Source organism: Podarcis tiliguerta, assembly GCF_965153285.1.
Source record: "Podarcis tiliguerta genome assembly, chromosome: 8".
NCBI classification, from domain to species: Eukaryota; Metazoa; Chordata; class Lepidosauria; order Squamata; family Lacertidae; genus Podarcis; species Podarcis tiliguerta.
Window position 1 is genome coordinate 76,064,358 of NC_139541.1, and position 26,140 is coordinate 76,090,497.

Consider the following 26,140-nt stretch of genomic DNA (forward strand, 5'->3'; position numbering starts at 1 on the left):
TACAAACAGGGCCCCACTCTGAGCCAACAGACCCTCACCCTGTGATTTGATGGCTAATATTTTAGTTGCATGCAATTAATAAAACCTACATGATCATAGCGGGATGCGGGTGGTGCTGTGGGTAAAAGCCTCAGCGCCTAGGGCTTGCCGATCGAAAGGTCGGCGGTTCGAATCCCCGCGGCGGGGTGCGCTCCCATTGTTCGGTCCCAGCGCCTGCCAACCTAGCAGTTCGAAAGCACTCCCGGGTGCAAGTAGATAAATAGGGACCGCTTACTAGCGGGAAGGTAAACGGCGTTTCTGTGTGCGGCTCTGGCTTGCCAGAGCAGCGATGTCACGCTGGCCACGTGACCCGGAAGTGTCTCCGGACAGCGCTAGCCCCCGGCCTCTTGAGTGAGATGGGCGCACAACCCTAGAGTTTGTCAAGACTGGCCCGTACAGGCAGGGGTACCTTTACCTTTACCTTTTACATGATCATAGCACACACTATGAAAGATACGGTATATTGCACTTCTTATACGATAATAGCAGCAATTATATCAGAATTTAATGTAACCTTTCCAGCATCCCGGTGTTCTTTGAAACAGCCCTGAGGAACGAGGTGTTGCTTCAGAAAGGCTGGCCCTAGTTCTGGTTTCTTATATTGTAAACACCATGTTGGCCTCTGTATTCAGGGTCTAATCATTGAGCTTGTTTTCCACCCCCTGCAGGTTGTGATGGTAATGAAGCGTTGTACATGCCAGATAGTTATATGACAGCTCCAGGACAGATGTTTCACCAGACCCCTGGCACGTCCTGGTGCTTACCTTCACCTGCCAATCTGCCCAGGTATTGTATTTTGTGTATGGTGTTCCAGCATCAGGAATATTTAAAGCTAAGTAATGGTCTGTGACTGAAAATTTAAAAACAGGACTATGTCTCTTATAACAGCTAATCAGCCAGGAAGACTTAACTGTGGGTGACTGAAATCTTTGGTCATTATAGTTGTAAAAACTATAATATAGGTCAGTATGAATATTTCCATATGCAAAATAAATTTAATGACTGCTTATTTTGCATATGAGAACACATTTCTGGTGAAAATAAGGGAATCCTATCACAATGATAAGAAGTCCTTGCAGAGTTATCTAGTAAAAAGAATGTGGACATTCACTAGAGTTGCTAGATCTTTAAAGAGGTGGCCCTGGCCATATCACATTCCCAAGCATAACATGTTGAATGAGGTCTGTAAAAAGTAACATAGCTCCAGAGTAAGTTTGAACTTTTGAGCTGGCAATTCTACCACCTGTCCACTCACATTTTGTCCACACTATATGATGAAATATTTGCTCTCTATGAAATATTTTCTGGTCCAAAATGTTTATGCACATGACAGTTGTGTAAACACCCTAAGGAAAGTCTGGCAGCTGTAATGTTCTGTCTCCCTGCTCTGCTGAGGATTCAAAAACAAGAAGCCAGGACAAGACAGAGAGCAAACAGTTGGTAATAGTACCTCTGGGTATTAATCACATGGTTGATTTCGCCATCAGGTAGTGCCTCCCACACGTGGGAATGAACATGCCTTTTGGCTACGATCCTAAGTGCACTTAGCATAAATGTTCAATTAATGTCAATAGGACTGACTTCTGCCACAATGTTTACAGTATCAGGGTGTATATTAGCTCACTAATCCCAAGAAAGGGCTAATCCAGCTAATGTCAGGGCTGTTGAGGAATAAGTCTCCGCTAGACACAAGGCCCATGATTTAAGATGGGTTATTTATTATGTGATCTACTTCTCTGTGTAAATTACATTGTAAGTAGAAGGTGAAGTTACTAAAGTAATTACAGTGAAGTCAAAGGGAAGTATAAAAGGTAGAGTTTGCTATAGAAATTTATGAGATACAAAGCAGATAAGCTGATGAGCCTTTTGGCCAACTTCTGTTGCTAAAGGAAATATTCAAACTTTCCAGTTACACAGAAGTCTTAATCTAGAGCAGGAGTGGGGAACTTCAGACTCAGGGGCCGAATGTGGCCCTCAGAACTCTCCCCAGGCAACACACCTCAGTAGCCCTGTTCTGCAACCAAGATTTTTTGCCTGGTTGAATATGTTCTTGAAGTGTGGAGATGTTCTTTCCTTGCCTGGATGGAGGGTGGAGAGGGAAAACCTCTGACGTTTGCTTGGCCTACAACAAAGAAAGCATCACATCCATTGCTCCACCCACTTTTGGGCATGCATGCGGCCCCCAGATGGTTACTCACAAGGGAAAGTGGCCCTCAGGCTGAAAAACATTCCTATCCCTGATCCAGAAGAATCTAGTGAAAGCACAAAGTCACAGATATGAAGTAGACATAGCAAAGACAGTGCTAGAATAATTGTCTTGTTATGAGTGGAACCAGCGGGTGGTATATGCCTTTACTGCTAGAATAATGTATTTGCACAAATTCTTTAAAGAACAATTTTAACAGTTCCATGTAACTTCAGGTCCTGTATAATGAATAAACAGAAATTGCTCCATGGAAGATACTACCTAATCTATTATTTATCTCTTATTCTTTGGCACTGGTTCAGCAACAGCTGTCTATACTAACAAACATTTACTGCAAACAGCAAGTTGTGGGTGGAAATGTAAAGTGAACTTGGGAGAATGACAGATGCAAAAGCCCCTCTTCCCCCTCAACAGTTTGTGGTTTAGCAAGGACAGAAGGCGAGTGGGAGACAAGCTGCCAGTAAGGAACTTTATAAACAGGATTGAATGTGCTCTCTGTCTTTCTCTCTCTTCCCCCTCCCATCCACCCTCTTCCAGCCGCATGGCCCTGAATCCCCTGAGTGGCAACATGGATTTCAGCAGACGTCCAAAGGCTGCACCTTTGGGAGGTCAGGTATTTTGGTCCTTGTGTCTTGCACAAAAATTGCCCGTGAGCTGGAATTATTACCTTCTCCCTCCTTCCTGAAAGATGGGAACACACATTTCAGTGATCTTGCAGGAGGTAGCAAAGCTGGCAGTCGGAATGATTTAGTCTGCCCTGTTCTGTGGGAGGGCGAATACACACATGCCAGTGTATGGTAAGGATTCTCTCCTGATGTCTCTCCAGTTGGTGGCTCACAGGTGTGTTAGCTTGTCACAGAGAAATGGAGAGTAGTTCAAGGTCTTGGAATGGGCAACCTCTTTACTAATAGTAGAACTGATGCTTCCCCTATAAAAGTCCCATGATTTTGTAGGTGATTGCTTCTCTGCCATAAGAAGGCCCCAACTTGCCAGGGCCTTATATTGGTAGAGGGTTTTCATGGGCTGGTCCAGTGGTTTAGTGGGAGAGGGTAAAAGTGGGACAGTCAGCCAGTCATGCTCTTTGGTCTAATGTTAAGTTATGAAATGCCATAGCTCTGGCTGCAAAAGAGGAACTGTGTTGGAAACAGTAAACATTATCCCTTGGAAAGTGAAACAACTCCTATTCCTTTCCAGCCCTTTAAATTGGACCAAGCAGAATGCACAGCTGGGGAGAACACGAGCAATGATTGGCAAGGCTAAATGATATCCATTCAATCAAAGAATTGTTATTTGGCACAGGCAATTGGTAAAATGACTAATAATTGGTCTATACTTCACTCTGTATACATGGAAAGCAGCCAGAGTTGCATCTCCATCCTATTCTAATCGGAAACCTTTATTAAAATATTCCATGTTGCAAGTGCCCATACCACAAGCCAACCTGGGGCTAGATTAAAATTGAGGACCTGTCCTGCAGCAGAGGCCGGTTTTGTGTCATTCTTATTGCTGCTACCACTTTCCTTTTTTCTTCTTAACTCTGGCGAGGAAAAGGAGTCCAGAGCTATGAGCTGGTTACCTGCATGGGCGAAGCTTCAGCTAGCACCTTCTCATCAGTTCATGCTTCTGATAAAGTGGACTGTAACCCACAAAAGCTTATACTATAATACAATGGTTAAGTCTTTTAAGGTGTTGCAGGTCTCTTTGTTCTTTCCCACCAGCAAAGAAGGATGCAAGATTTGCCCTGCTCTTATTCTGTTCCCCAAACTCTGCAAAAGAACAAGCAGAATCTGTACCTGAGACGTTCATTAATCTAGTTCATGTCTGTTTGTTAATCATGAGGTTAATAGTCTCTCCCCCTCTCTCTTCAGCCAACCTCTTCTGCTCATGTTTCGGTCTGGCCCACCAGGGGGTTTATCTTATCCCCCCTTTCTGAACAACAGCTGCAGAAAGAGGCTGCTGAAGCCTTGATGGTGCTAAGAAATGCTCCCCAGCCAGGTCCCATTTTGGCCACTTCCAGTCTTCTGCCCCCCGCCAGCTCTGCACCTGCTCTGTTGGCCTCATCAGCTTTCACACGCCCCTCAGCAACATTTCACAATCCCGGGGTGGCCAGTCCCTTCCAGCAGCATCCCTCATACTACATGCCTCCATGTGACATTCAGCCTGTAAAGGCTTCCAAGGACATAGCTTTGAAAGGAACCCAGCTGTCCCCAGAGTCAGTTAGTGCTCATGGAGAACAGGCCCCAGGGCCTCTTTTCCTTCCGTTACTCCATGGAAGTGCTCTTCCCCAGCAGTACAAAAATGTCCATCTATTCTCAATTGCTCCATCCCGGGCACCCCAAGTGGCGACTTCTGTAATGGTTTCCAGCATCCAAGCTGTCAAACCCAGCCTCAGAGGGACTTCCAGTGTCAGCCACCACCATTTTGCCCCAAACGTGGCAACCTACCACACAGCCTCAGGCTCCATGCCACATACCATCTGCATGCCACAAACTGTAGACAGTGGTTGGATTTCAGAGACAAATGTTGAGGTCCTTGCTCCATCCAGCTCCGCTCACAGTGGCCCTCAAATCCTGCCCTTCTGTGTCCCACCAATGGATGTGTCTGTCACTTCAGTGCCCCTACAAACTGGCATCCCATGCACTCCATTTGGGATGGAACTGCACATGCTTCCCAGGCTGTCACTGTTGAATCCTACCCCCTACATTATAGCTCAGGAAGGTTTCCCAGAGCCAGTTTCCCCCCCAGGGCAGAAATCACAACAATGCCATCAGCAACAGAGCCAAGAAGGAAAGCATTCCAGCAAGGGACAGGAAAGAGAAGAACATGGCAGAAGCCACAATGCGCCAGGGAGCAAGGACCCAGAAGGTACACTATAGACAATGCAGCTGCAATCGATGCCAGCAGGACTAATATGTGTTATCAAGTGTTTTTGAAAACTGTGTCTCCAAAAGAGCAATGACATGTGCAGAAAGCACCCTGTACCCAAAATATACCTAACTGAGGGCTGTATATAGAGATTTTATTTTATTTTTCTCACACATAAACACACTAGAACTTAATGAAAGTGATTGGCAGTAGGATCAGGACTAACAACAAAAAAACTTCACACTACACAATCAACATGAAATTGGCTGCAGTTGTGATAGCCACTGGACTTTTAAAAAAAAATTAGATATTTTTTTGCTGGAGGATAACAGTTATGATGATAATAATATTGGTAAACCTTTCAGGGCTGTTGTGAGGGTTATTGAAATAATGTATGCAAATATGTGCATTTGAGCTTTTAGAAAAACTCACTATACAAAACTGAAGTATTTTAAATTTTGGAAATGCCCTTCCATGATGCAGCACTGCTACCTGTAGCAATTTGTTTGCTTTCATAGGAATTTGCACAAAATGTTAAGCACGTGTACAGGCAGACATGGAATCTGGAATGAGGGGATCTTTATTTCGCTCTGTAGATATTAATTCTGGATTCTTGGGTTGTTGTTTTTTAAAAAAGGATTTGATCTGTTGATGTATAGGAACATTCCTACCGTTAGCAAGAACAGTCCTTGCAGAGAAATTGTTAAGAATGCATGCAAACTAGCTTCAGCAGGTTTCTCCTTTATCAGGAAACCTGATTTGTGACCAAAACATACCTACACCCATATTGCTTTTCTCCCAAACTGAGAATCTTCTGCTGATCTTCCCATATACAAGGAAGTACCAAGTGGCAGTGTCCATGGTGCAAAGAAGAAACCTGCTCTAGACATCTCATATAGCTATGCTGGAATTCCTTTGTTTAAACACCATCACCTTTGCATCAAGAGGTTACACAGGAGGTCATACAGCTGGGCTCCTCAGAACACAGACAGAAATATTCAAATCACTTATTCCGGATTAGTCGCATTGCAGTCAACTTGAGAATCATGGGATTTAAGGATCATGGTCATAATGATGTGCAGAGTACCCAGAGTGTCTGAGAGAAAGAATTCAAAAGGGGCAATTACGGTGTTGCCACTTAGGAGCTATTCATACAGGGCTCCTGCAGTGTGTCAACTTACTGCTTGTAGCTGACCTGGGTTCACACCGGATCAGGCAGAAGGCAATGCAATTCCAATCATGTTACCTTCTAGCTGACCTGGAACAAACCCAGGTCAGCCACATGGTATTTACAAATAGCAGGCTGACACCCTGCGGGAGGCCTGTCTGAATGGCTGTCACAAGATCAGTGTGATTGTTGTATAGGTAGGAATAGGGGAAGAATCATAGAGTTGGAAGAGACCACAAGGGCCATCGAGTCCAACCCCCTGCCAAGCAGGAAACACCATCAGAGCACTCCTGACATATGGTTGTCAAGCCTCTGCTTAAAGACCTCCAAAGAAGGAGACTCCACCACACTCCTTGGCAGCAAATTCCACTGTCAAACAGCTCTTACTGTCAGGAAGTTCTTCCTAATGTTTAGGTGGAATCTTCTTTCTTGTAGTTTGGATCCATTGCTCCGTGTCCGCTTCTCTGGAGCAGCAGAAAACAACCTTTCTCCCTCCTCTATGTGACATCCTTTTATATATTTGAACATGGCTATCATATCACCCCTTAACCTCCTCTTCTCCAGGCTAAACATGCCCAGCTCCCTTAGCCGTTCCTCATAAGGCATCGTTTCCGGGCCTTTGACCATTTTGGTTGCCCTCCTCTGGACACGTTCCAGTTTGTCAGTGTGCTTCTTGAACTGTGGTGCCCAGAACTGGACACAGTACTCCAGGTGAGGTCTGAAGCCATTGAGCTGCACTGTTAGAGATCTAACAGGGTTTCTCTGTTCTGTGTAGGTTCTACAGAAGCAGCGCCTGACTTCCTCGCATCTAAGCAAGCATGCAGCCAGTCTGTTCAGCAAGCCTCACCAAGCCAACAACAGCCGAGCCACCTCCACCAGGCCAACACCTCCCCCTCTGTTTCCCTAAGCATTGGCCAGATGGGCTCCATCTCGCTCCCCACCTAGGCTTCTGACAGTGGGAGGGTGCGTGCATATATAATACTTTGTGAAAAGAAGGGCTTCAGTTGGGTAAAGCCCTTCCCTCCTGATCTTTTAACAGGGCATGGTCTGGGGCACAGCCTCTGCAGTTCTTTCCTTCAGATCCCCAGCTGAGTTATTGCAACCACTTTATTGTGGCAAGACAAAGTCAGCATCACTTAACACATTCAATTCATTTTTAACTAGTTCAGTGCCAGGCAACAGGCAGAGTTTTTGAAAGGGTTTTGAGAAAATGTTAGATTTTAAAATAGCATGTTGGAGTAGCTTTCTAACAAATAGCGTAAGCAGTTAATGTTCCTTCTTGAAGAAATGGGATATTGTAATGGATTTCTACCATTTAAAAATAAATCACACTGAAATGATTAATGAACAAGACATGTGTTACGTTCCCTACATGAACGCTGCCAATAAAATGTTGAGACACAACAGCAGTTGTTTTGATTTTTATCCCCAGGCTGAAGTTTGAAAGATTTTTCACTTTGCTTTATCTAGTGCTATTTCAAGAAGGATCCGAGTTTTCTAAATTAGAGCGATACTGAAATTCTGCACTCAGAATATATTAATAGGGTTGTATTTGTAAGCTTATGTAGCATGTTGGTTTTTGAGGGTATGCAAGAACACCATAAGTGAAAACCACAAGGTAAGAGGAGAAAACCATGTGTCACAGTTAATTTCTCCTTTGCATGCTGAATTCTTTTACAAACACTTCTATACATTTTCCAACTTACACCCACAACAAGAACTGTAAGTATTTTTAAAACAAAAAAGTTCTCAAACTTGTACCAGATGTGACGTGTACCAGATTCCCATATACATATTCCCATATACATATACAGTCACAGAGACCCTCTGCAGCAAATATCAAGCAGATGTTAAGTGAGGTTTGTTCTGCAGCAGTAGATCATACTATGATCTCCCTCACTCCAAACTGGACTGTTCTGTTGTTCCACCTTTCTGCCAGAAAGGGGAGAAGGATTGATGTATTAGCGAAAGGAGGTGGGGCCGTGTTCTGTAGGTTCACACTTCTAGAGCAGGCTTTCATTATCAGCTCTCCAAGCCCACAGAGTCTACATCACAGTTTACCATAAACAATAATTCCAGAAACAAGTAACTCAAAACCACCCCATTTATTTGTTTATTAGAAAGATGGGCATCCAGGCCTTCCAATGCATTCATATTGCACAGAGCAACTTAAAACAATTAAAATACAAGCCTTGGTTATTAATGCAAGATAAGCAGAAACATTCTATCTAAAATAGCTTAGAGACCTTTGAATTTCAGATACAGGGACAGCAACACTAATTTAAGTTCTACATGTGAGAACATCCTCAGGACAAGCTTGAACCTTGCAGACTATAGTTATGAGAAGAGGCTGAGAATTATCTGCTATTGTTCTCTAGACCCCTCAGAAGGCAGTGGGACAGTCAACCTAGTGTATGGTACAGGCATGCCTACAATGCCATACCTTCAGGGTTGATCTGCAGCACTATTCCTTCCTATTGCTTTTCTGTTGAGATTCTCAGGAAAATGGGTCCCCTGTGTGGCTGAGAGAGAGAATGCAACAGCTTTCTCCTGGTCAGTCCCTATTTGGATATAGGTAAAAAGTTAAAGGACCCCTAGACGGTTAAGTCCAGTTAAAGGCGACTATGGGGTTGCAGGGCTCATCTTGCTTTCAGGCCGAGGGAGCCAGCATTTGTCCACAGACTGCTTTCCGGGTCATGTGGCCCGCATGACTAAACCACTTCTGGTGCAACGGAACACCGTGACGGAAACCAGAGTGCATGGAAACACCGTTTACCTTCCCACCACACCCGCCACAGTGGTACTTATTTATCTACTTGCACTGGCGTGCTTTCGAACTACTGTAGTAACACACAATGTTTCTTCACACGTGAATGTGAATATTCAAGTGCCACTCCAGGTGTGGCTGTACCACTATGGGGTAGACTAGGCCTCAATATACGAAGCGCTGGAAAGTCCTTGGTTTAAAACTTGCATCAGCAAGGCCACTATTTCAGGCCAGCACAACTTTGTGAATCCTGGAGCTAAATGCAGCGCTTTATCAGCTGTATAATATGACCATCCAGGAGCTTGCAGCAAAAATAGGAGGTTCATTAACGTGGTGGACAATATGTGGCCAATTGGCTGCATTCAGATTAATGCGTCACACATTGTGCAGGCTTGGAGTATTTTTTCAGCCCCAGCACCTCATTCTGCAATAAGGTGATAATACTGATCCACCTTACAAGGTTGTTGTAGGGATGGCTGTGTCAAAGTATTTAACACATTATTAACAGTCTGCTGTACAAATGCTAAGTTATTTTTTTTCACCACCCCCATCCTGTGATTCTAAAAAGAATGACCCATGCTAACTTCTGAATGGTTACAGGAATACACTGGGCTTCCAAATGGTTGTGGGAATGCATTAAGCCAGGAATGCAGAACCTCTGGCTCTTCAAATGTTGGACTCCCAACTCCAGCCAGTCCCAGCTACTATGACTCAGGGAGTTACAGGTCAACAAAATATGGAGAGCCAAATATCCCCTGGCTTTCTATTAGCTTGCTCTCTCTCCCATTCGCCCCCAAATAGAAAGTGTTGCCAATTTTATTTTTACCTGGCAGGGCTGAAATGCCTTTATTTCAATACGTGAATTTCTGCCAGATGTGCAGGAGCTAAGGCAGTGTGGAATACAGAGGCAGTAGCCTTATTCTCATGGCACCTGTAGGGTGTGGTGATCATTATATAAATGTAAGGAAATGCAGAAATCTAAAAATGTACACTACCGAATAGGAAAACATTATACAGTGGTACCTCGGGTTACATACGCTTCAGGTCACAGACTCCGCTAACCCAGAAATATTACCCCGGGTTAAGAACTTTGCTTCAGGATGAGAACAGAAATCGTGCTCTGGCGGCGTGGCGGTGGCAGGAGGTCCCATTAGCTAAAGTGGGGGTTCAGGTTAAGAACAGTTTCAGGTTAAGAACGGACCTCTGGAACGAATTAAGCACTTAACCTGAGGTACCACTGTACAGCTATTGCTTCCAACTACTATCACACACAAAAACCATTCATGAGCACAAATGTTGTTGGATCTGATACTGAGTTTCAGATAGTTCAGTTGGTTAGACCAGAGGTTTTCAACCTTTTTGAGCCCACAGCTCCCTTGACCAACTACATTCTTTCTGCGGCACCCCTGTGGGGCTCAGGAGCCCCTTTATGCCAACCCTTGCCTGCAGAACTGGCAGCCCCTCATCCCTTTTTGAACACCCTTGTGAAGTGTTCTCTCAGCCTCCTCTCCTCTCTCCTTGGGAGTCTTCTGGGAAGCAGGTGCTGCCCCACTCCGTCTCTGAGCTGCCCACCCCAGAGAGAGGTGTCTCTTCCCACTGCCCCACAGCGGCCTGGGAAGCACCCCCTGGCCAGTCATTTGCCCTGGGGCGCTTGTAGCCAAGGCTGCTGAAACAAACTGATGTGCAAGCCTTCGGGAGGCAGGGACACGAGAAGGCATCAGGGGAGGGAGAGATGGAAAAAGGGATGGAGGCCAGTGGTGCCCGCAGCACCCCTGACCATTATTCAAGGCACCTCGGGGTGCCACGGCAGCACACTGGTTGAGAACTGCTGTGTTAGAGCATGATGCTGATACTGCCAAGCTTGCAGGTTTGATCCTGGACTAGATGATCCTCAGGGTCCCTTCCAAGTCTCTGATTCTATAAATCCTGCCTGCACCAACTGCTGACGCCCATTGGAGATGCATGCGTAAGGCGGCACCGAGGAAGCAGCAGCCGAGGGGAGATGCACAGCACAGCCCTATACCGGAAGGAGGGTACCAGGAACAGCCGGAGGATGAATGGAACAGCGGTACCATTTCCTTCACGAGATGGGGGAGTGGCGAAGGAATGCATCCTCCTCCCCTCAAATGACGGGGTCAAATGGTTCCGCCGAGGCCGCACAAGCAACCGCTTCCAAGCGCGGAGCTAAGGTGGCTTGAGCGTCAAGTCAGTCGGCGGCTAAAGGGGCTCTTCCCGCCGCTGAAGGGTTGGACCAACTGGCTTCTTTCAGATCAACCCCGTGAGTATTTCCCCCCTCCGATTCAAATGGTACTGCCTGTATCAAGCGTAGAGCGGATAAGGTCAGACCGAACCACTGCGCACGAGAGGGGGAGGAAATCGGGCAAACTCCCTTTCCCCTTCGCCTGAGGAAACCTAATTAGGAAACCTAATTCCAGCTCGTCGGTAAGAGTGCTTTAAAAGACAAGCAGGAACCTTGAGTTATTACATAACCTTGGGGGAGGTTCTGTGGGCAAACCGCTTTCACTCCCCCCATTGTGCTTATTGGTATTTCCCACTCGCCTTGAGGGGGCATCTTTGGAGCTTGAGGATTGTACCACTATGCGCTACACAGAGGGGGAAGCAGTGGACAGAGCTATTGTATCAAAAGGGGAGCCTGCAGGAAAATTTTGTCCTGCTTCCTATGTATTTTCCTCACCACCACGCCCACAAAATATAATTTTACTATCACGCTGCCTAGTGCTGTCTGCCCTGAAGCGGGAGGATCCCGAACGAGAAAGACCAATGTCATAAAACCAATTCCCCTTCTTTTGAGAAATGGGACTGTCGATTCATAGTGAAGCCAATGAGAAAGGACTAAACCACTCGCGCCGACGGGAGGGTCAGAGGGAAAGGTTTGCCCGCGTGCAATTAGCCTTCCTGGACTGGGTGCTGTGTGCACAGTCCCCTCCCTTCCCTGGCTAGGTAGTGCAGTCCCCTGTGCAGGGCAGGTGGGGCGGGGGGGCTTTCATTGTGTGAGGTCTCATTCTTGCTCTCGCCTTCCCAGGAGCCACAAGGGACCATGAGTGACGGCGACAAGAACCCAGCCAGCACCCCGACCCCAGTCACTGATGTGCAAGGGGATGGGCGATGGATGTCCCTGGTGAGAGGCCCAGCTGGCTCAATGGCCCATTGGGAGGATGGCGGGCTGTAGAGAACAAAGCAAGGAGGGGGGGGGGAGAGAATAGTTTTCCACCTTGGGAGGGTGCAGTTGCATTTTCCAGGATTTTCGTTTGCACGTCTCCAAATGGTGGCAGTCACAGTTAGCAGCTTCGAAAGGCTTGCAAAATATTTGCATTTTTAGATTGAAACGCATGCACCCTCCCGCAAAAAGAAAGAAAGAAGCAGGTTACATGCAGCATTTAAAAAAACGACAACAAAGCAAATGTAGGAGAAGGTGAAAAGGGGAGGGAAATATCCTTATGAATGAACCACCTGTGAAACAGACAAAAGACTCTTGCCTCTCACTTGCCCCAATGGGCTCTTTGAGTAGCCTTATTAGTTTTCATTGTCTCTGACCTTTTTGGTTACTCAGTGCCCTTCCTGGAGAAGGCCCTCGTCGTTCCTGCCTTTGCAGTTTTCATTTAGTATTTGCGACCCACTTTCTCTCCCAAAATGGAAAACAACAAGCGAAATCCCAAATGACTTACAGTGGAGGCGATAGTGCATTATGGTCCTCAGGCAGTGTACAGGTGCTTGTGTGCTCACTTCTTGTGTGCTAGGCCAGAATTGCCAATGTGCTAATCCTGAGAAGGATGCAGAACGGAGCCCCATCCCTGCAAAGGGTGCTGTTGTGGTGCAGAGCGATAAAACCACCTACTACCTCCTCAGTTGTAGGACTTTCATTTAACTATCAACATGGGACCTATTTTTAATGTTTCAGGAGTGTAGGCTGTGTCAAGTCTATCGCAGCAAAACCAACAGAGCACCTTAAATAGTAATACTTTTATTGGTGGAGATGCTTTTGCAGGCTAGGGCCAGGGCCTGCTTTTAATATTTCAACCTTGTATGTGCCCTCCTATCCTCCTCTTTCTTCATAATCTCAGTAGTGGCACCCGCCCTGTGGAACGCCTTCCCACCAGATGTCAAAGAGAAAAACAACTACCAGACTTTTAGAAGACGTCTGAAGGCAGCCCTGTTTAGGGAAGCTTTTAATGTTTAATAGGTTATTGTATTTTAGTGTTCTGTTGGAAGCCGCCCAGAGTTGCTAGGGAAACCCAGCCAGATGGGAAGGGTATAAAAAAATTATTATTATTATTATTATTACTATTACAAAAGAAAATGGTGCTGGTATCACCAGTGTGGCTCACCTGAATCTGTAAAGGGAGGTGGGACCCACTCTTAGCCACCACTAAATGAAGGCCAATAATGGAGTGTTGAGTTTGCATGGGGCACATTTATGCCCCCTGGGAAGGTTCCATTTCTAAGCCTAATTTCTCACCTTTGGCCTGGCTACCACCTCACACATTACAATGTGGAAAGTGCTTTATGAATGTTAGGTACCCCTTTTAGCCGCCTTTTTAGCTACCGGTACTTCTTTCCCATCAGGGTGGACAATAACAGTGGAGTTTTTTTCCATTTCTATGTCTTGGCATGCAAATACATGGCAGTTTTTTGTGTGGTAAGTGAACGGGAAATGCTTGGCGGTAACAATACACAAAAGCTGCGTACGCAATATAACTTTAAGGTACATTCCAAGCACATTCCCCGCCCCCCCGCCCCCAAGAATTCTGGGCACTTTTCGTTTGTTAAGGGTTTCTGGGAATTGTAACACTGTCAGGGGTAAACTACATTGCCCAGAATTCTTTGAGAGGGAGGAATGTGCTTCTAATGTGATTTGAAGAATTGGTGTGTGCGCAGCCTTAACATTGCAGGGATTAAGGCGGCACTCCTGTGCGAAGTTAGGTATATTTTAAGACTATAGTGAGTCTCACCTGCATCTCATTTTGAAACTGGTCTGGGTTGCTTCCTCTCTCCACCTAATGACGTTCCCTTTTTTTTAGCTTTGTCTCTTGAAATTTGCCCTCTTTCTCCCCATAAAACAGCACCATCGCTTTATTGCTGATAGCAAAGACAAGGAACCAGAGGTTGTCTTCATTGGAGACTCTTTGGTGCAGCTGCTGCACCAGTTTGAGGTAAGGTGGCTCAGAAAGAAACCTGTAAGGGGCGAGATGGGTAAGTGGAATTCTCTTTTCATAGTCTGACAGCCGATTCGCTTCCTCTCTCCCCCACAGATCTGGAGAGAGCTTTTCTCCCCTCTACACGCCCTCAACTTTGGCATTGGGGGTGATGCCACCCAGCACGTGCTTTGGCGCCTGCAGAATGGGGAGTTGCAGCACATCCGACCAAAGGTAATCTTTATGACATAGTCCTATGCCGACTCAGACCATTGGTCCATCCAGCCCAGAACTTACTGACTGCCATTTCCCAAGATCTCAGAGGCATTGATCACCAAGATCCTTTAAAAACTGGAGATGCCAGGGATTGAGCACTCTCCCGTGATCCTAAAGCTTTTCCCAAGAGATGTCTCCTTATGGGAAGCATCCGAGATTGGATAGCAGTGGTACGGGAACATAGAGCAGGATGAGGAAGTAATTGCTGATCTTTAAGGAGAGTTAGGTTTGTTTCTGTTCTACTAGCAGGAAATCATACAGATTTTCATATTTTCTGCATAATTTATTCTGCCTCTAGGAGTGTGTGTGTGTGTGTGTGCGCGCGCGCTTTGGCATTTTTTCGAAAGGACGTATCCAAAAACTCACAAGGGAGGATGAAAAGATAAATCGACAGTAGCCCTTCTTGCATAATCTCTTCGCAAATAATATTTAACTCAGTTTCTGTGACGCATACATCATATGCCTATGTCTCTTTATTTTGCTTAATTCTGCTTTCACTAGTTAACGAGCCCTTGGGAAGAAGAAGAAGAAAGCACTGGAAATTCTGTTCAGACTACTTCTCCCGATTTGCTCAGATTATCTGCACCTTGTAAAGCATACAGCCATACCTCGGGTTAAATATGCTTCGAGTTGAGCACGTTCAAGTTGCGCTCCTCAGCAACCCGGAAGTAACGGACCGCGTTACTTCCGGGTTTTTCCGCTTGCGCAGACGCTCAAAATGACGTCATGCGCAGAAGCTGCGAAAAGCGGCACGTGTGCGCGCAGACGCGCCGTCGCTAGTTACGTTTACCTCTAAATGTGAACGGGGCTCCAGAACGGATCCCGTTCATATCTAGAGGTACCACTGTATACTGTAGCTGCCAGGCCTAAGGACTTGAAACAAGCTTTTAAAACATCAGCTAGGGGCTTCCATCCTTGCTCGCCCACCCCAATGCTAACCCCATTCTCTTTGCACCTTGGCCCCCCAAAAAACCCACCCCTTCACAGCTCGCCCCAATCGCCCCATCCCCATACTGTTTGTCGCTGCCGCCACTGGTTAGGGGAGAGACTCCCCCCCCCCTTTGCTGAGAAAAAAAAAGCCCAATTGTGGCTTTAAAAGCAGGATGGGGAACCTGTGGTTGATGGGAATACAGCAACATTCCATCCCTGCAGGGAGGAATCTTCAGCTACAGGAGAAAATAATTGTTTTTAATCTTGATATTTTATTAAGGATTTTCTTGTTTTACAGAAGTAAGTGTAATGCCTCGTTGTTGTTTTTTCCATGTAACATTTTTACAAATCCATTTCATTTGTTGAGGCATTAGGGGGAGAAGAAAAGGGGAAAAAAAGAAAAAAGAAAGGGGGGTGGAGAGAGGGAAGATGGAAGGGGGTGGGGTCGGGTGGCGGTGTTTCTATTATGTTTAATGTATGTAGAGTTTGGGGTCAGCGTTGTTTGTGTTGTTCACTTGTGTTCCTTTAGTGGTGAGAGAGGTTGGGGTTGGCCTAGGGTGTGATTGTTTGCTTGTGATTGGCTGTGGTGATCTTTGTTTTCGTGTGTGAGGTGTGTGTGTGTTTTGGATCAGGTTAGCCATGTTGATTTGTATGCTGTTGGTGGATTATTGTCATTGTCCTGTTGGGCTGTGTATGTGATAAAGGGGAGCCATATCGGGGTGAAGGCGTCTTCTTCTGTTTGTCCCCGTGTCAGTTTCAGTTTATTAGTTAATTTTTCTAGTAGGGCTGTTTCCCATACTATTTGGTACCATCGGTCCATACTTACTCCTGACAGGTCTCTCCAGTGACTGGCTATGATGCTTCTGGCTGCTGAGAGTAGGTGGGTTATGAGTTCTTTGTGGTGTAAATGGGCATTGTTGTCTTGGAAGATGTTTAGTAGGGCCAATTCTGGGGTGATGTCTATTACTTGCTTAGTTATTTTACATATGAGAAAATAATTGTTGTAACGATGCGGGTGGCTTTCTTTAGGCCGGGACAGCAACCTCTCCTTTCTCCAAGAGAAACTGATTCCCCCATTCCCCCACCCTCTTTTTACCCATAGATCGTGGTCGTCTGGGTGGGCACCAATAACCACGGCCACACTGCCGAGCAGGTGGCTGGCGGCATAGAAGCCATTGTGCGGGTCATCCATCAGCAGCAGCCACAGGCCCGCGTGGTGGTGTTGGTGAGTGCCAAGGGTGTCTGGGCGGGACTGCTCTGGTGGGACGGATGAAGGTTTAAGGCAGCTGCTGTTGGACTACCACTCCCATCATCCCCAGCTAGCAGGATCGGTGGTCGGGGATGATGGGAACCGTAGTCCCAAAACAACCCCAAGTCCGGGAAACCCTAGCATAAGGTCTGCACTGCTTTCTAATCGGCTTGTGTCTCCTCCGACGCAGGGCTTGCTGCCGCGGGGCAAGAACCCCAACCCCTTGCGGGAGAAGAACAGCAGGGTGAACGAATTGCTCGAGGCAAAGGTTCCTCTGCTGCCCAACGCCTCCTTCCTCAACGTCGACCCGGGCTTTGTGCATTCGGACGGGACCATAAGCCACCACGACATGTACGACTACCTCCACCTGACCCGCAACGGCTACGCCAGACTCTGCCCCGGCCTGCACCGGCTGCTGCTTTGCCTGCTGGGAGAATGCCACGCTCAAAGCCCTTGACCAAATGCTGTCGCTTGTGGCCAAGATGGAGCCACGCTCTGGCCTGGGTGGCTGCAAAGGGACATCTCCCCAGAAGTTAGAATGCTGTCTCTCCCGCCACCTCTCCTCCAGTCTTCAAGTGGGCAGGCAATAAATACAGCTTCCCTCCCAAGCTGTTATGTCTCCATCTACCTAGTATTCAGCACTGAATGCTGATTTCTCTCCCCCAAATCCCTTTCCGCATGTTAGTTCTGTAGATTGTTAAGTGATTGTGGGAGACTGTGGGGTTGGGGGGCCTGTTGGCCGGCATTTGCCAAAAAATTAAGTTGGGCACAGGGCAAGTTGATGGGAACTTGCTTATGTTTACTTAATAAAAGCGGTGCACAAAGTTTCTTGTCTCCAAGACTGGCTTCTTCTTTCTCTCCACCCAGTAGAACATGAGACCCTTAATTTCAAGGCTGTGGGTTTGAGCGCCACACAGGGCAAAAAGATTCCTGCATTGCAGGGGGTTGGACTAGATGGCCCTTGCGATCCTTTCCAAGTCTAGGATTCCGACTGGGTGCGGGTTTTTTTGTCCCAGATTTGCAAGCAGCGACTTCTCAAACGAAAATGGAGGTTTGCCAAAGCACTATCCTATTCTCTGGGGGTGGCCTGCCTTAAGCAGGCTTTGAAAAATTACAGGGATTAGTATAGAACTGTCAAAGCATTAGCCACAGCGTGTAATAGCAGCGGTGGAGAACGAAGCCCTCCAGCTCCCGTTGAGACCCCAAATCCCGTCAGCATGGACAGTGGTCACAGATGATGGGAGTTATAGTTCACCACCGATATGCATGAACCTTCCATGGAGGGCCTATTACGCCTCTGCAGCAGGGAATATCACCTTTGTTCCCTGGAATCTTTGCTAGGTAGTTGAATATTGAATCAGATGGAGCACATGCAAGATCCAGAAAGCTGGTCCTTCTGTATAATGGCACCTTCTCCCTAAAGCTGCTCCCTCCCAAACCTTTAGGTAATTGAAGTGCAGGCTCTCATCTCTAAATGGACAGGTGGGGCTTACTGTTAACCGCCCTGGTGCAAGTCCTGTATCGTTCCTTACTGCCACAGCAAGCGGTGGAGCTCTCCAAACGGTCGACTCACTCTTCTGTTGTCTTCCGAAACAAGACAGATGCCAACAGCACAGCAGGGTTTGAGATGTGGTGCAAGCCAACATTACACAGCCTCGCTGCAGAACCTCGTAATGCTATAAATGCCTACTCAATAATCCTACCATTCACCACTCACAAAAAGAAGTTGCCCCGCCTTATCAGGAAATGGCTGAAAAACAGGCACAGGTCATCTCTCTTCATATGTAGAAATCTAGATTTTGGAGGAGACCACCGACTACACCATGCGTAGGCAAACTTAGGGCCCGGGAGCCGGATCCAGCCCAATCACCGCCTAAATCCAGCCCGCATATGGTCTAGGAATCAGTGTGTTTTTACATGAGTAGAACTGTGCCTTTATTTAAAATGCATCTTTGGGCTATTTGTGGGGCATAGGAATTCGTTCTTTTCCCCCCTTCAAAATATAGTCCAGCCCCCACACAAGGTCTCAGGGACAGTGGACCAGCCCCCTGCTGAAAGTGTTTGCTGACTCCTAGACTACACTGATTGCAACCTGCCGTTCAGCCTCCTCCTGCTGCCACTCAAGATCCATTTGAAAACCGTTTTGAATAAGGATTGTAACCCAGAGACCTGTAAATCAGATGCACAAAAGGGCTCAATTTATGCAGCCAACTCCACATCCTGCTGCTGTTGGGTTTTGTAACAGACGCGCCTTGAGGTTTGAAGCCTGCACAAGTTCACTGCAAATATACACACTTTTATTCTGCCGCTGCAGCGTTGCAGAAGGGAGAGCACCCAGGGCCAAGGGTGGAACAGGAACCCCTCGCATACACTCATTTCAGACATACAGTGGTGCCTCGCAAGACGAAAAGAATCCGTTCCGTGAGTCTCTTGTCTAGCGGTTTTTTCGTCTTGCGAAGCAAGCCCATTAGCGGATTAGCGCTATTAGCAGTTTAAGGGCTATTAAAGGCTTAAGGGATTAGCGGATTAGCTGCTAAAAGGCTATTAGCAGCTTAGTGCCTTAGAAAAAGGGGGTAGGGAGCGGAAAAAAACCCCAGGAATCGCAAGACATTTTCGTCTTGCAAAGCAAGCCCATAGAGAAATTCGTCCTGCGAAGCACCTCCAAAACGGAAAACCCTTTCGTCTAGCGGGTTTTCCGTCTTGCGAGGCATTCGTCTTGCGGGGCACCACTGTACCTCTTTTTTACCCTTTAAAGCTTAAAAGCCTTTGGAGGATGCTGGAGTGGAGGTTTCGGGAGGAGCTGGGTTCTGTGCCGCTCTGCACCAGACTTGCAGGAGAATTTGGTGGAAAGCGTATCCCCCCACCAGAAGGCGTTCTCCAAAGTTGTGCGCAACTAAAACTCCACGCCTGGACGGATTGTTAAAGAGCTTTAATAGCATGTGAGGTGGGAGCACCCCAATACAGAAGGGGTTACACACATGGTCAACATGTGACGTGGGGCCGCCAGGGCACTCACGCTCGGGGGGGGAGCCCCCCCAGCTACCCACACCTGCTCTCTCTTGCTTCTTTTGAGTGCTGGGTCAGCCCCTCACTCGCAGAAACTCCTCTCCACCTCCTGTCCAGACGTAGGCTGGTCTGTATGCAGTCTCTACCGCAAATAGCGCCCTCTTCCCTCCTCGTTGCCAACGCAGAGCCTTGACCGGTCAAGAGAAGCAGGCGTTGTAATCAACTGATCCCAGCAGCGGTCTGGGTGTGCTTTCTTCTTCCTTCGCATCCGGCGACCGAAGCAATAACCTGTCCAGAACTCAAGGCCGCAAACTCCCTGCCCGACCCCCTGCAGCTGTGTGTATGTGTGTGTGTGTGTGTCTGGGGAAAGACTCTCCCCTCCACCCCAGTTACGGACACAAAAGCAACGAATATGTGGGTTCTCAAAATATTTAACATTATTAAAAGGGCGGGGAGGGGCCTTGAAATTGGAAACCGACACTTCGCACGGGTCCATCGCTCAAGGCCCTTTGTAAAACTGTCCCCCGACTCGGCCCTATCGCTGGTCTCCACTGCATTGAGAGAGAAAGAGAGAGCAAGGCCTGTGTGTCCTGGAATGGTTTTTCAGCACCACCACTCGAGTCCTGGGGTGGAGGGGGAAGCGAAGGGGCTGGCCGCAGTCCAGAGCCCCTCCCTCTCGGAGCAGACTGGCTGGAGAGGAGTGCAAGAAGAAAGGGGAAGAGTCTGCATAGGAAGGACAGCTGCCTCCCTGCTTCCAGTCCCTGAGCAGGGGCACAGAAAATGGGGGAAGCACTTAGCAAGGGAAGGAGGGCAGGGGTGACGAACAGAGATGGCAGCGGGGGGGGGGGGCGAAGCTCCAATATCCCCCCCCACTCCTTTTCCACAAGGCTGTTTCTCTCTGCTCACGGCTGTTCATCTGCTGCTGGTGTTGCCTCCGCTGCCTCCTGGGGAAGACTGCTGGTTACAGTCCCAACTGGCAGCTGTTGTAGGAAGGGGGGCAGTTGTGGCGGTGGCGGCGGCAGAGGTGGCCTCTGCTCCTTGTGCACAGTCCTGCGCCATGGTCAGCTCCAGAGGCTGTCCCGCTTCTGCAGCGCTGCCCTGGCTGGCGGGGCCTCCGGGCTCCGGCGTGCTCGGGGCCTGCTCCGTCGGGGTGGCCGCCTGCATGATCTTCTGCCGCACTTCCCGGATCTTGAGCTGCAAGCAGACCTTGGTGGGGAATATGTCGGAGTAGCGGGCCTGGAAAGCCGCGGTGGCTTGGGCTGCCAAAGAGGAAGGGAGGGAGGAAAGGTGGTGAGGATGGGGCGGAGGAGAACGGCTGGGGAATAAAAAAGTGGGGGGAGAAAGCCTACAAACTAATGCAGAGAACTGAACTAGGCCACAAAACAGAGAAAGACCAAGAAATATTACAGTAATCTCTGAAATGTTTTGAACGCTAGGGTCATGGGTTGAAGCCCCACACTGGGCAAAGATGCCTGCATCTCGGGGTTGGACTAGATGATCCTTGTGGTCTCTTCCAACCATACAATTCTATGGAGCGTATTCCCTCATATGAACCTTCCCTGGTTTTGAGATTTCCAGGGGAGGCCCTTCTCTCAAGTCCCACCACCCTCAGAGGCACTCTTGGTAGGGATGCAGGAAATGGCTGCCTCGGTGGCTGCTGTCACTTTGCAACTCCCTCCCTAGAGAAGTTAGACTGGCTCCCTCTTTGTCCTCCCTCCAGGCACTTGTTCCAGCAGGCTTTGGGGAACTGAGTGCTTTTAATGAAAGGGCTGGTGCTATGCTGTTTTTATTTGTATGGTTTTTATATATTTTTCATAGATAGATGATAGATAGATAGATAAATTTAATTCTATTAATGTTCAATTTTTAAAATGATTGTTGTTTTTTCAAAGGCGGGGTATATGGATGAATGGATGGTTGGTTGGATGAATGAATGAATGAATGAATGAAGTGTGATTCATCTACAGAGATGCAGCCACCCTGTTCTGATAGAACAAATACAGAAACTCTTCCCTAGGCAGTGCTTTAACAATGTGAAGAACCTGGAGCATACACCCCACCCACTAGCAAAGCCAAAAAATATACAGAAGAAGCCTGGAGGGGTACAGTCAGTCTCGGTTCCTGTTCCAAACTGAAAGCTGCCATTCAGATAGCAGCAGGAGGACAACACAGAGTTGTTCTACGTCAGTCTTTCCTAACCTGCTGCCCTCCAGCAGCTGTTGGGACTACAACTTCCATCGTCCCCAGCTACTGGCCGTGGTGGTTGGGGCTGGTGAGAGCCGGGAATCCAAAAAAACCCGCCAGACGAGGAATGCTGCTCTCGATTACATTTCCACAACTGTCTGGTGGACCCTAAAATGGCTGCTCAGTTGAAACCCAAAAACTACAGTCGTTTTTCTTGCAGTGGAGGAAGGGTCCAAGGACGGGGGGGGGGGGGGGGGAATGAATCCCTTGCAGGAAAAGGAAAGTCCAAACTTCTACTCCCCCAAGGACAATGTCAGCCGGGAAAGCCGGGTTGAGCTTGCTCCTTACCTGAAGGGAAGAAGCCATGATCCTGGAAGAGCTGCATGACCAGGGCCCTCCTCTGGTCCAAGGTGCGCCGGAGTGAAGAGTACGGTACCTTCTCGTATTCCAGCTCCCCGAGTACGTCTTCAGTGTCTGTGCCTAAATTGAGAAAGGATCTATGATGCACCTGGAGCCAAAATGCCCCTTTAGAAAGTTTGGGGTGGCCAAATGTTAGTGGGTGGTTTGCTAGCGGCTGGTTGGGGGGGTTGCCTGCTCTGAATGGGGTCACCCTCCCTCTGAAGAAGCAGGTACACAGCTTGGGGGGTATTTCAGTGCTGCTTGAGGCTCAGGTGGCCTCTCCTCCACTGCCACCTTTTCTCCCCTGCCCTCCAACCTTACTCACCGGTTTTGTCAAAGGTGAAGATGTCTCCTTCGCACTTGGCACTCTTGGGAGTGTTGGGCTCCGAACTGCAGCTGGAGCGGCGCCGGATCTTCCGCTTGGGGGAGATGGGGTCCTCCGTAGAGGAGTCCAGGTCTGAAAGGGACACCCGCACACAAGTCGTGTTACAAGTCAGGGGAGGGGAAAGCCCTGCCCCTAAAAAATCTGCACCAAATTAAACCCAAGGATGCAGAATTACGGGAGAGCCTGGAAATAGGAAGCACAAGTTACGCTTCCTTTCCCACCTCATCCCAGAAATGTGAAAGGGGCGGATATCCCACATTGCTTTTTGACTCCAGTAACCTCCTGGGCAAACCTGTCCTGGCTGGAGACTCTCCACAGAACAGATGGTACCCCATCCTCCATATCTGTCAGGCTTTGGGGAATCAGATCCCTCCCACGGTGGCAGCCCAGAATCGAGAAACGATTAAAGTTCTTACCAAGCAATTTATTCAATAATTCACAGAGAATGATGAAGGTATGCAGCAATCCCTATAATGGCATTACTCCAAGTCCCACCCCCTTCGTCTCTCTTATCCTACGTCATCCCTGCGCCGGTTGGTCCGGACTTCTGTCTCTTAAGCTTTCTGTTTGGCTACTCTCACTGCACGCCTAGTCCTGGGGAGGGGGAATCAGGAATGCTCTCCAAAGACACTGAGTCCGTCATCTGTCTCTCCCCCAGTGAATCTGCTTCCTCTTCCAATATCGCCCAGCTTTTCACCTCTACATCCTCTGAACTATGTCCTTCTGCAAACCACTGCTCTAAGTCTATACTGTCCTCCTGTTCACAGGAAGGTTCATGAGAAGTGTGGGGGGCGGCCACCACCATTCCTCCTCCGTCCGGCCCCTGACAATATCTATGTCTGCCGTTCTCATCTGCTCCTCTGTGTTTGTCCTCTCTGTTGCCTTGGAAATGCAATGCCCAGCAGCCGCTAGCACAGAAGGCTATTCCTGGCCCTGCCTGGCTCCTTACCGGTAGAGTTCTTGCGCTTCTTCCGGTAGCTGCCGAGGATGGCGCGGGGCGAGGTGGCAAGAGACTGCAGGGTGGGCGAGGGCAGCACCTCCTCGGGCTTGAATTCGGGCAGCTCGGCAAAGCGCTCCTCAAAATCCACCTCCGACAGAACCCTGCTGGGGAAGGGGACAGGGTGTGGGTCACACCGTGCAGTCAGGGGCTCCCGCAGAACATGCCCCCCCAACACACACGCTGCCCCCCAACACAGCAGCCACCTCGTGCTTTGCTCTTCAAAAGGCCAGTGCTTTCCTCCAGGGTCCCTCCGCCACCAGTGACAAGTCTTTGTGGAAAACCTTGTCTGCCTTCACCCGTGAATTTAACTTGCAACACCGCCCGTTCCGCAAGAGAGTGCTAACCAACGTGTGTGTTTCTGCGATGCTGGCACGTACTCGCTTACCGACGTGTGAGCTCAGGGCACTTTGCACACTTATTTGCACATTACGGAGGCACGTGCCTTTTCTGGAATTGGGCTGTTAGTTCGGCACAAGCATCAACAGCTGTGTGGAAAAGAGTGACACAGAAAGCAGCCTTCACACGTGCCAAACCAAGCTCAACTCCCCCCTGGCGTCTGCAGCTCCCCAAGCTTCCTAGCTGCACAGAGTTCTTCGCACATTAGAATGCACTGCCATGGAACCTCCATGTCACTGCAGGGGCAGGACATCTGGGAGAACCAATCTCAAATCTCCACTTGGCCATGAGGCTCGCTGGGTGGCCTTGGGCCAGGGACTCTCTCTCAGCCTAGTCTACATCACAGGCTTGTTGGGAAGCTCTAACTGGGAGAGGAGCCCTCTTCAGAGATCTCAAGGGCTGTCACATGGAGGATGGAGCAAGCCTATTTTCTCCCGCTCTGGAGGGTAGGACCTGAACCCATGGCTTCTTCAAGTTAAAGGAAAGGAGATTCTGACTAAACATCAGGAAGAACTTTCTGACATTAAGAGCTATTTGACAGTGGAACGGTCTCTTCCTCGGGAGGTTATGGACCCCTTGGAGGTTTTAAAGCAGAGGTTGGATGGCCATCTCTCATGGATGCTTCAGCTAAGATTCCTGCACTGCAAGGGGTTGGACTAGATGACCCCCAGGGTTCCCTTTCCCACTCTACAGTTCTATGACTCTAGGAGAACCATGTGATAATACGTATAAAATAAATATAATCAGTATGGACAGAAGGTGGTCCCTTCAAGCTAACTGCCAGCAGCCAACTGCCGATTGAAGGAAAGGAGTGGCTGAGGCAACCCAGTCAGATGGTTGGCATGTAAATAAAATAATAATAATAATAATAATAATAATATTGTATCAACAAGCAAGCTGCATTTGAGGGGTAGGTGGGGGGAATTCGGCAACCCCTGATGAAGAACTCCAGATACCCCAGAGCACTTTGCAAAACGTAACTCCTGGGGAAGGGATGTAACCTGGTGATAGAGCATCTGCTTTGCATACAAAAGGTCCTGGGGTTCAACATCTCCAGGGAAAGACTCCCTGCCTGAAACCCCAGACAGCCACTGCCAATCAGCGCAGACCACTCTGAGCTAGTTGGACCTAATAATCTGACTCTGCATACAGCAGCTGCCTGTGCTTTAGGTCTCTGGCAACCCATTCCTGCAGCTCCCCAATCACTCACTTGTCGACAGAGTCGAAGGTTTTCTTCAGCGGCGGAGGCCGGACCTTGACTTTCTTCCCCACGGGGCCCTCCTTCTGCTCAGGCCCCGCTTCGGATGTGGAGGCTGCTGCTGCTGCTGGAGCAAGGGTCGAGGGGCCTCCTCTAGGGGCCTCCGCGGAGCTCGAAGGGCCAGGGCTGAGCGAGGAAGTCAGCGGGCCTGCGGATGGGGCGGACGCTTCACCGCGGCCCTCAGCACCGGCCGTTCTCCAGTCCGGGGAAGTGGAGAACTTGAGGGCCTGGGGGGGGGGGGGAGGAATAGGGTGTTTACTACCAGAGAGCGGCTGGGAAGAGGCAGTCAGAAGGAGGGCCAACATGGAGGCAGATCAGCAAGGCTGGCAAATGGGGAGCTGAACTTCTAGTGGGGAGGCCCTCTCGCTTGGTTCGCAAGGCAAAATGATTATGTGCGGGAGGTTATTATAGAAATGCACAGCCCAGAAGCCTCAATCCCGATGTTCAAAACCCTGTAACCTTTTGTGAGCTTAAAACTGGGTGAAAGCAGGTGAAAACTGGGAAGATCTTCCAAAGTCTCCAGGAGATGCTCAGGCCGCAGCTTGGGGGAATCTCCGGGGACATGCAGCTGTATTCCTACAGCTGTGCTGGCTGGGGCTGATGGGAATTGTAGACCAAAACATTGGCTGGGGGGGGGGGGGCAGGGAGTGCATGTTGGTCAAGGCTGGCACAGAGAGAGGCATTCTCAGTGGCTGTGCTCCCCTGACACAGAACCATCTCCTTGGAGCTTCTGCCGGAGACTTTGTGGAAGACTTTCCCAGTTTCCGCCTTCCCTGGTGAAATGTTGGGGGTGGGGGCTGGGTTGGCAAAGACGGTTGCGGGATTTCCAAGCGCTGGAAGCACAGGTTGAGCAAAGGCC

The 26,140-nt window shown here is 48.6% G+C and overlaps 3 protein-coding genes across 23 annotated transcripts in view; 2 read left to right on the forward strand and 1 right to left on the reverse strand.

Moving 5' to 3' along the window:
• LOC310684284 (uncharacterized protein) overlaps positions 1–7,682 on the forward strand; it is a 28,455-nt gene extending 20,773 nt beyond the window's left edge. For 14 of the 17 annotated variants that reach the window (XM_083455156.1, XM_083455166.1, XM_083455155.1 and 11 more), the window contains 4 exons: positions 708–825; positions 2,783–2,858; positions 4,114–5,110; positions 7,054–7,682. In XM_083455156.1, coding sequence (XP_083311282.1) covers positions 708–825; positions 2,783–2,858; positions 4,114–5,110; positions 7,054–7,223 — 1,361 coding nt within the window. In that variant the 3' untranslated portion in view covers positions 7,224–7,682. The remainder of the gene's footprint in view (positions 1–707; positions 826–2,782; positions 2,859–4,113; positions 5,111–7,053) is intronic. The other 3 variants (XR_014514726.1, XR_014514727.1, XR_014514728.1) reach the window with 1 other exon arrangement.
• A 3,443-nt stretch (positions 7,683–11,125) lies between these two features.
• PAFAH1B3 (platelet activating factor acetylhydrolase 1b catalytic subunit 3) lies at positions 11,126–17,478 on the forward strand. 3 transcript variants are annotated; one of them, XM_083456125.1, is made up of 6 exons: positions 11,126–11,323; positions 12,089–12,184; positions 14,127–14,216; positions 14,316–14,432; positions 16,507–16,629; positions 16,844–17,478. In XM_083456125.1, exons 2-6 carry the CDS (start codon positions 12,104–12,106, stop codon positions 17,108–17,110), a joined length of 678 nt encoding a protein of 225 aa, XP_083312251.1. In that variant the 5' UTR covers positions 11,126–11,323; positions 12,089–12,103; the 3' UTR covers positions 17,111–17,478. The 3 variants fall into 3 exon arrangements, with proteins under 3 accessions (XP_083312251.1, XP_083312253.1, XP_083312252.1); XM_083456127.1 differs by lacking the exon at positions 11,126–11,323 and adding an exon at positions 11,470–11,487; XM_083456126.1 differs by lacking the exon at positions 11,126–11,323 and adding an exon at positions 11,559–12,006.
• Positions 17,479–19,567: 2,089 nt separating this feature from the next.
• The window catches only part of CIC (capicua transcriptional repressor), a 46,824-nt gene continuing 40,251 nt past the window's right edge, over positions 19,568–26,140 (reverse strand). For 2 of the 3 annotated variants that reach the window (XM_083454676.1, XM_083454677.1), the window contains exons 17-21: positions 25,234–25,508; positions 23,577–23,731; positions 22,568–22,699; positions 22,192–22,323; positions 19,568–20,918 (exon numbers count right to left, since the gene is read on the reverse strand). In XM_083454676.1, the coding sequence (XP_083310802.1) occupies positions 20,572–20,918; positions 22,192–22,323; positions 22,568–22,699; positions 23,577–23,731; positions 25,234–25,508 (1,041 nt within the window). In that variant the 3' untranslated portion in view covers positions 19,568–20,571. The remainder of the gene's footprint in view (positions 20,919–22,191; positions 22,324–22,567; positions 22,700–23,576; positions 23,732–25,233; positions 25,509–26,140) is intronic. The other variant, XM_083454678.1, reaches the window with a different exon arrangement.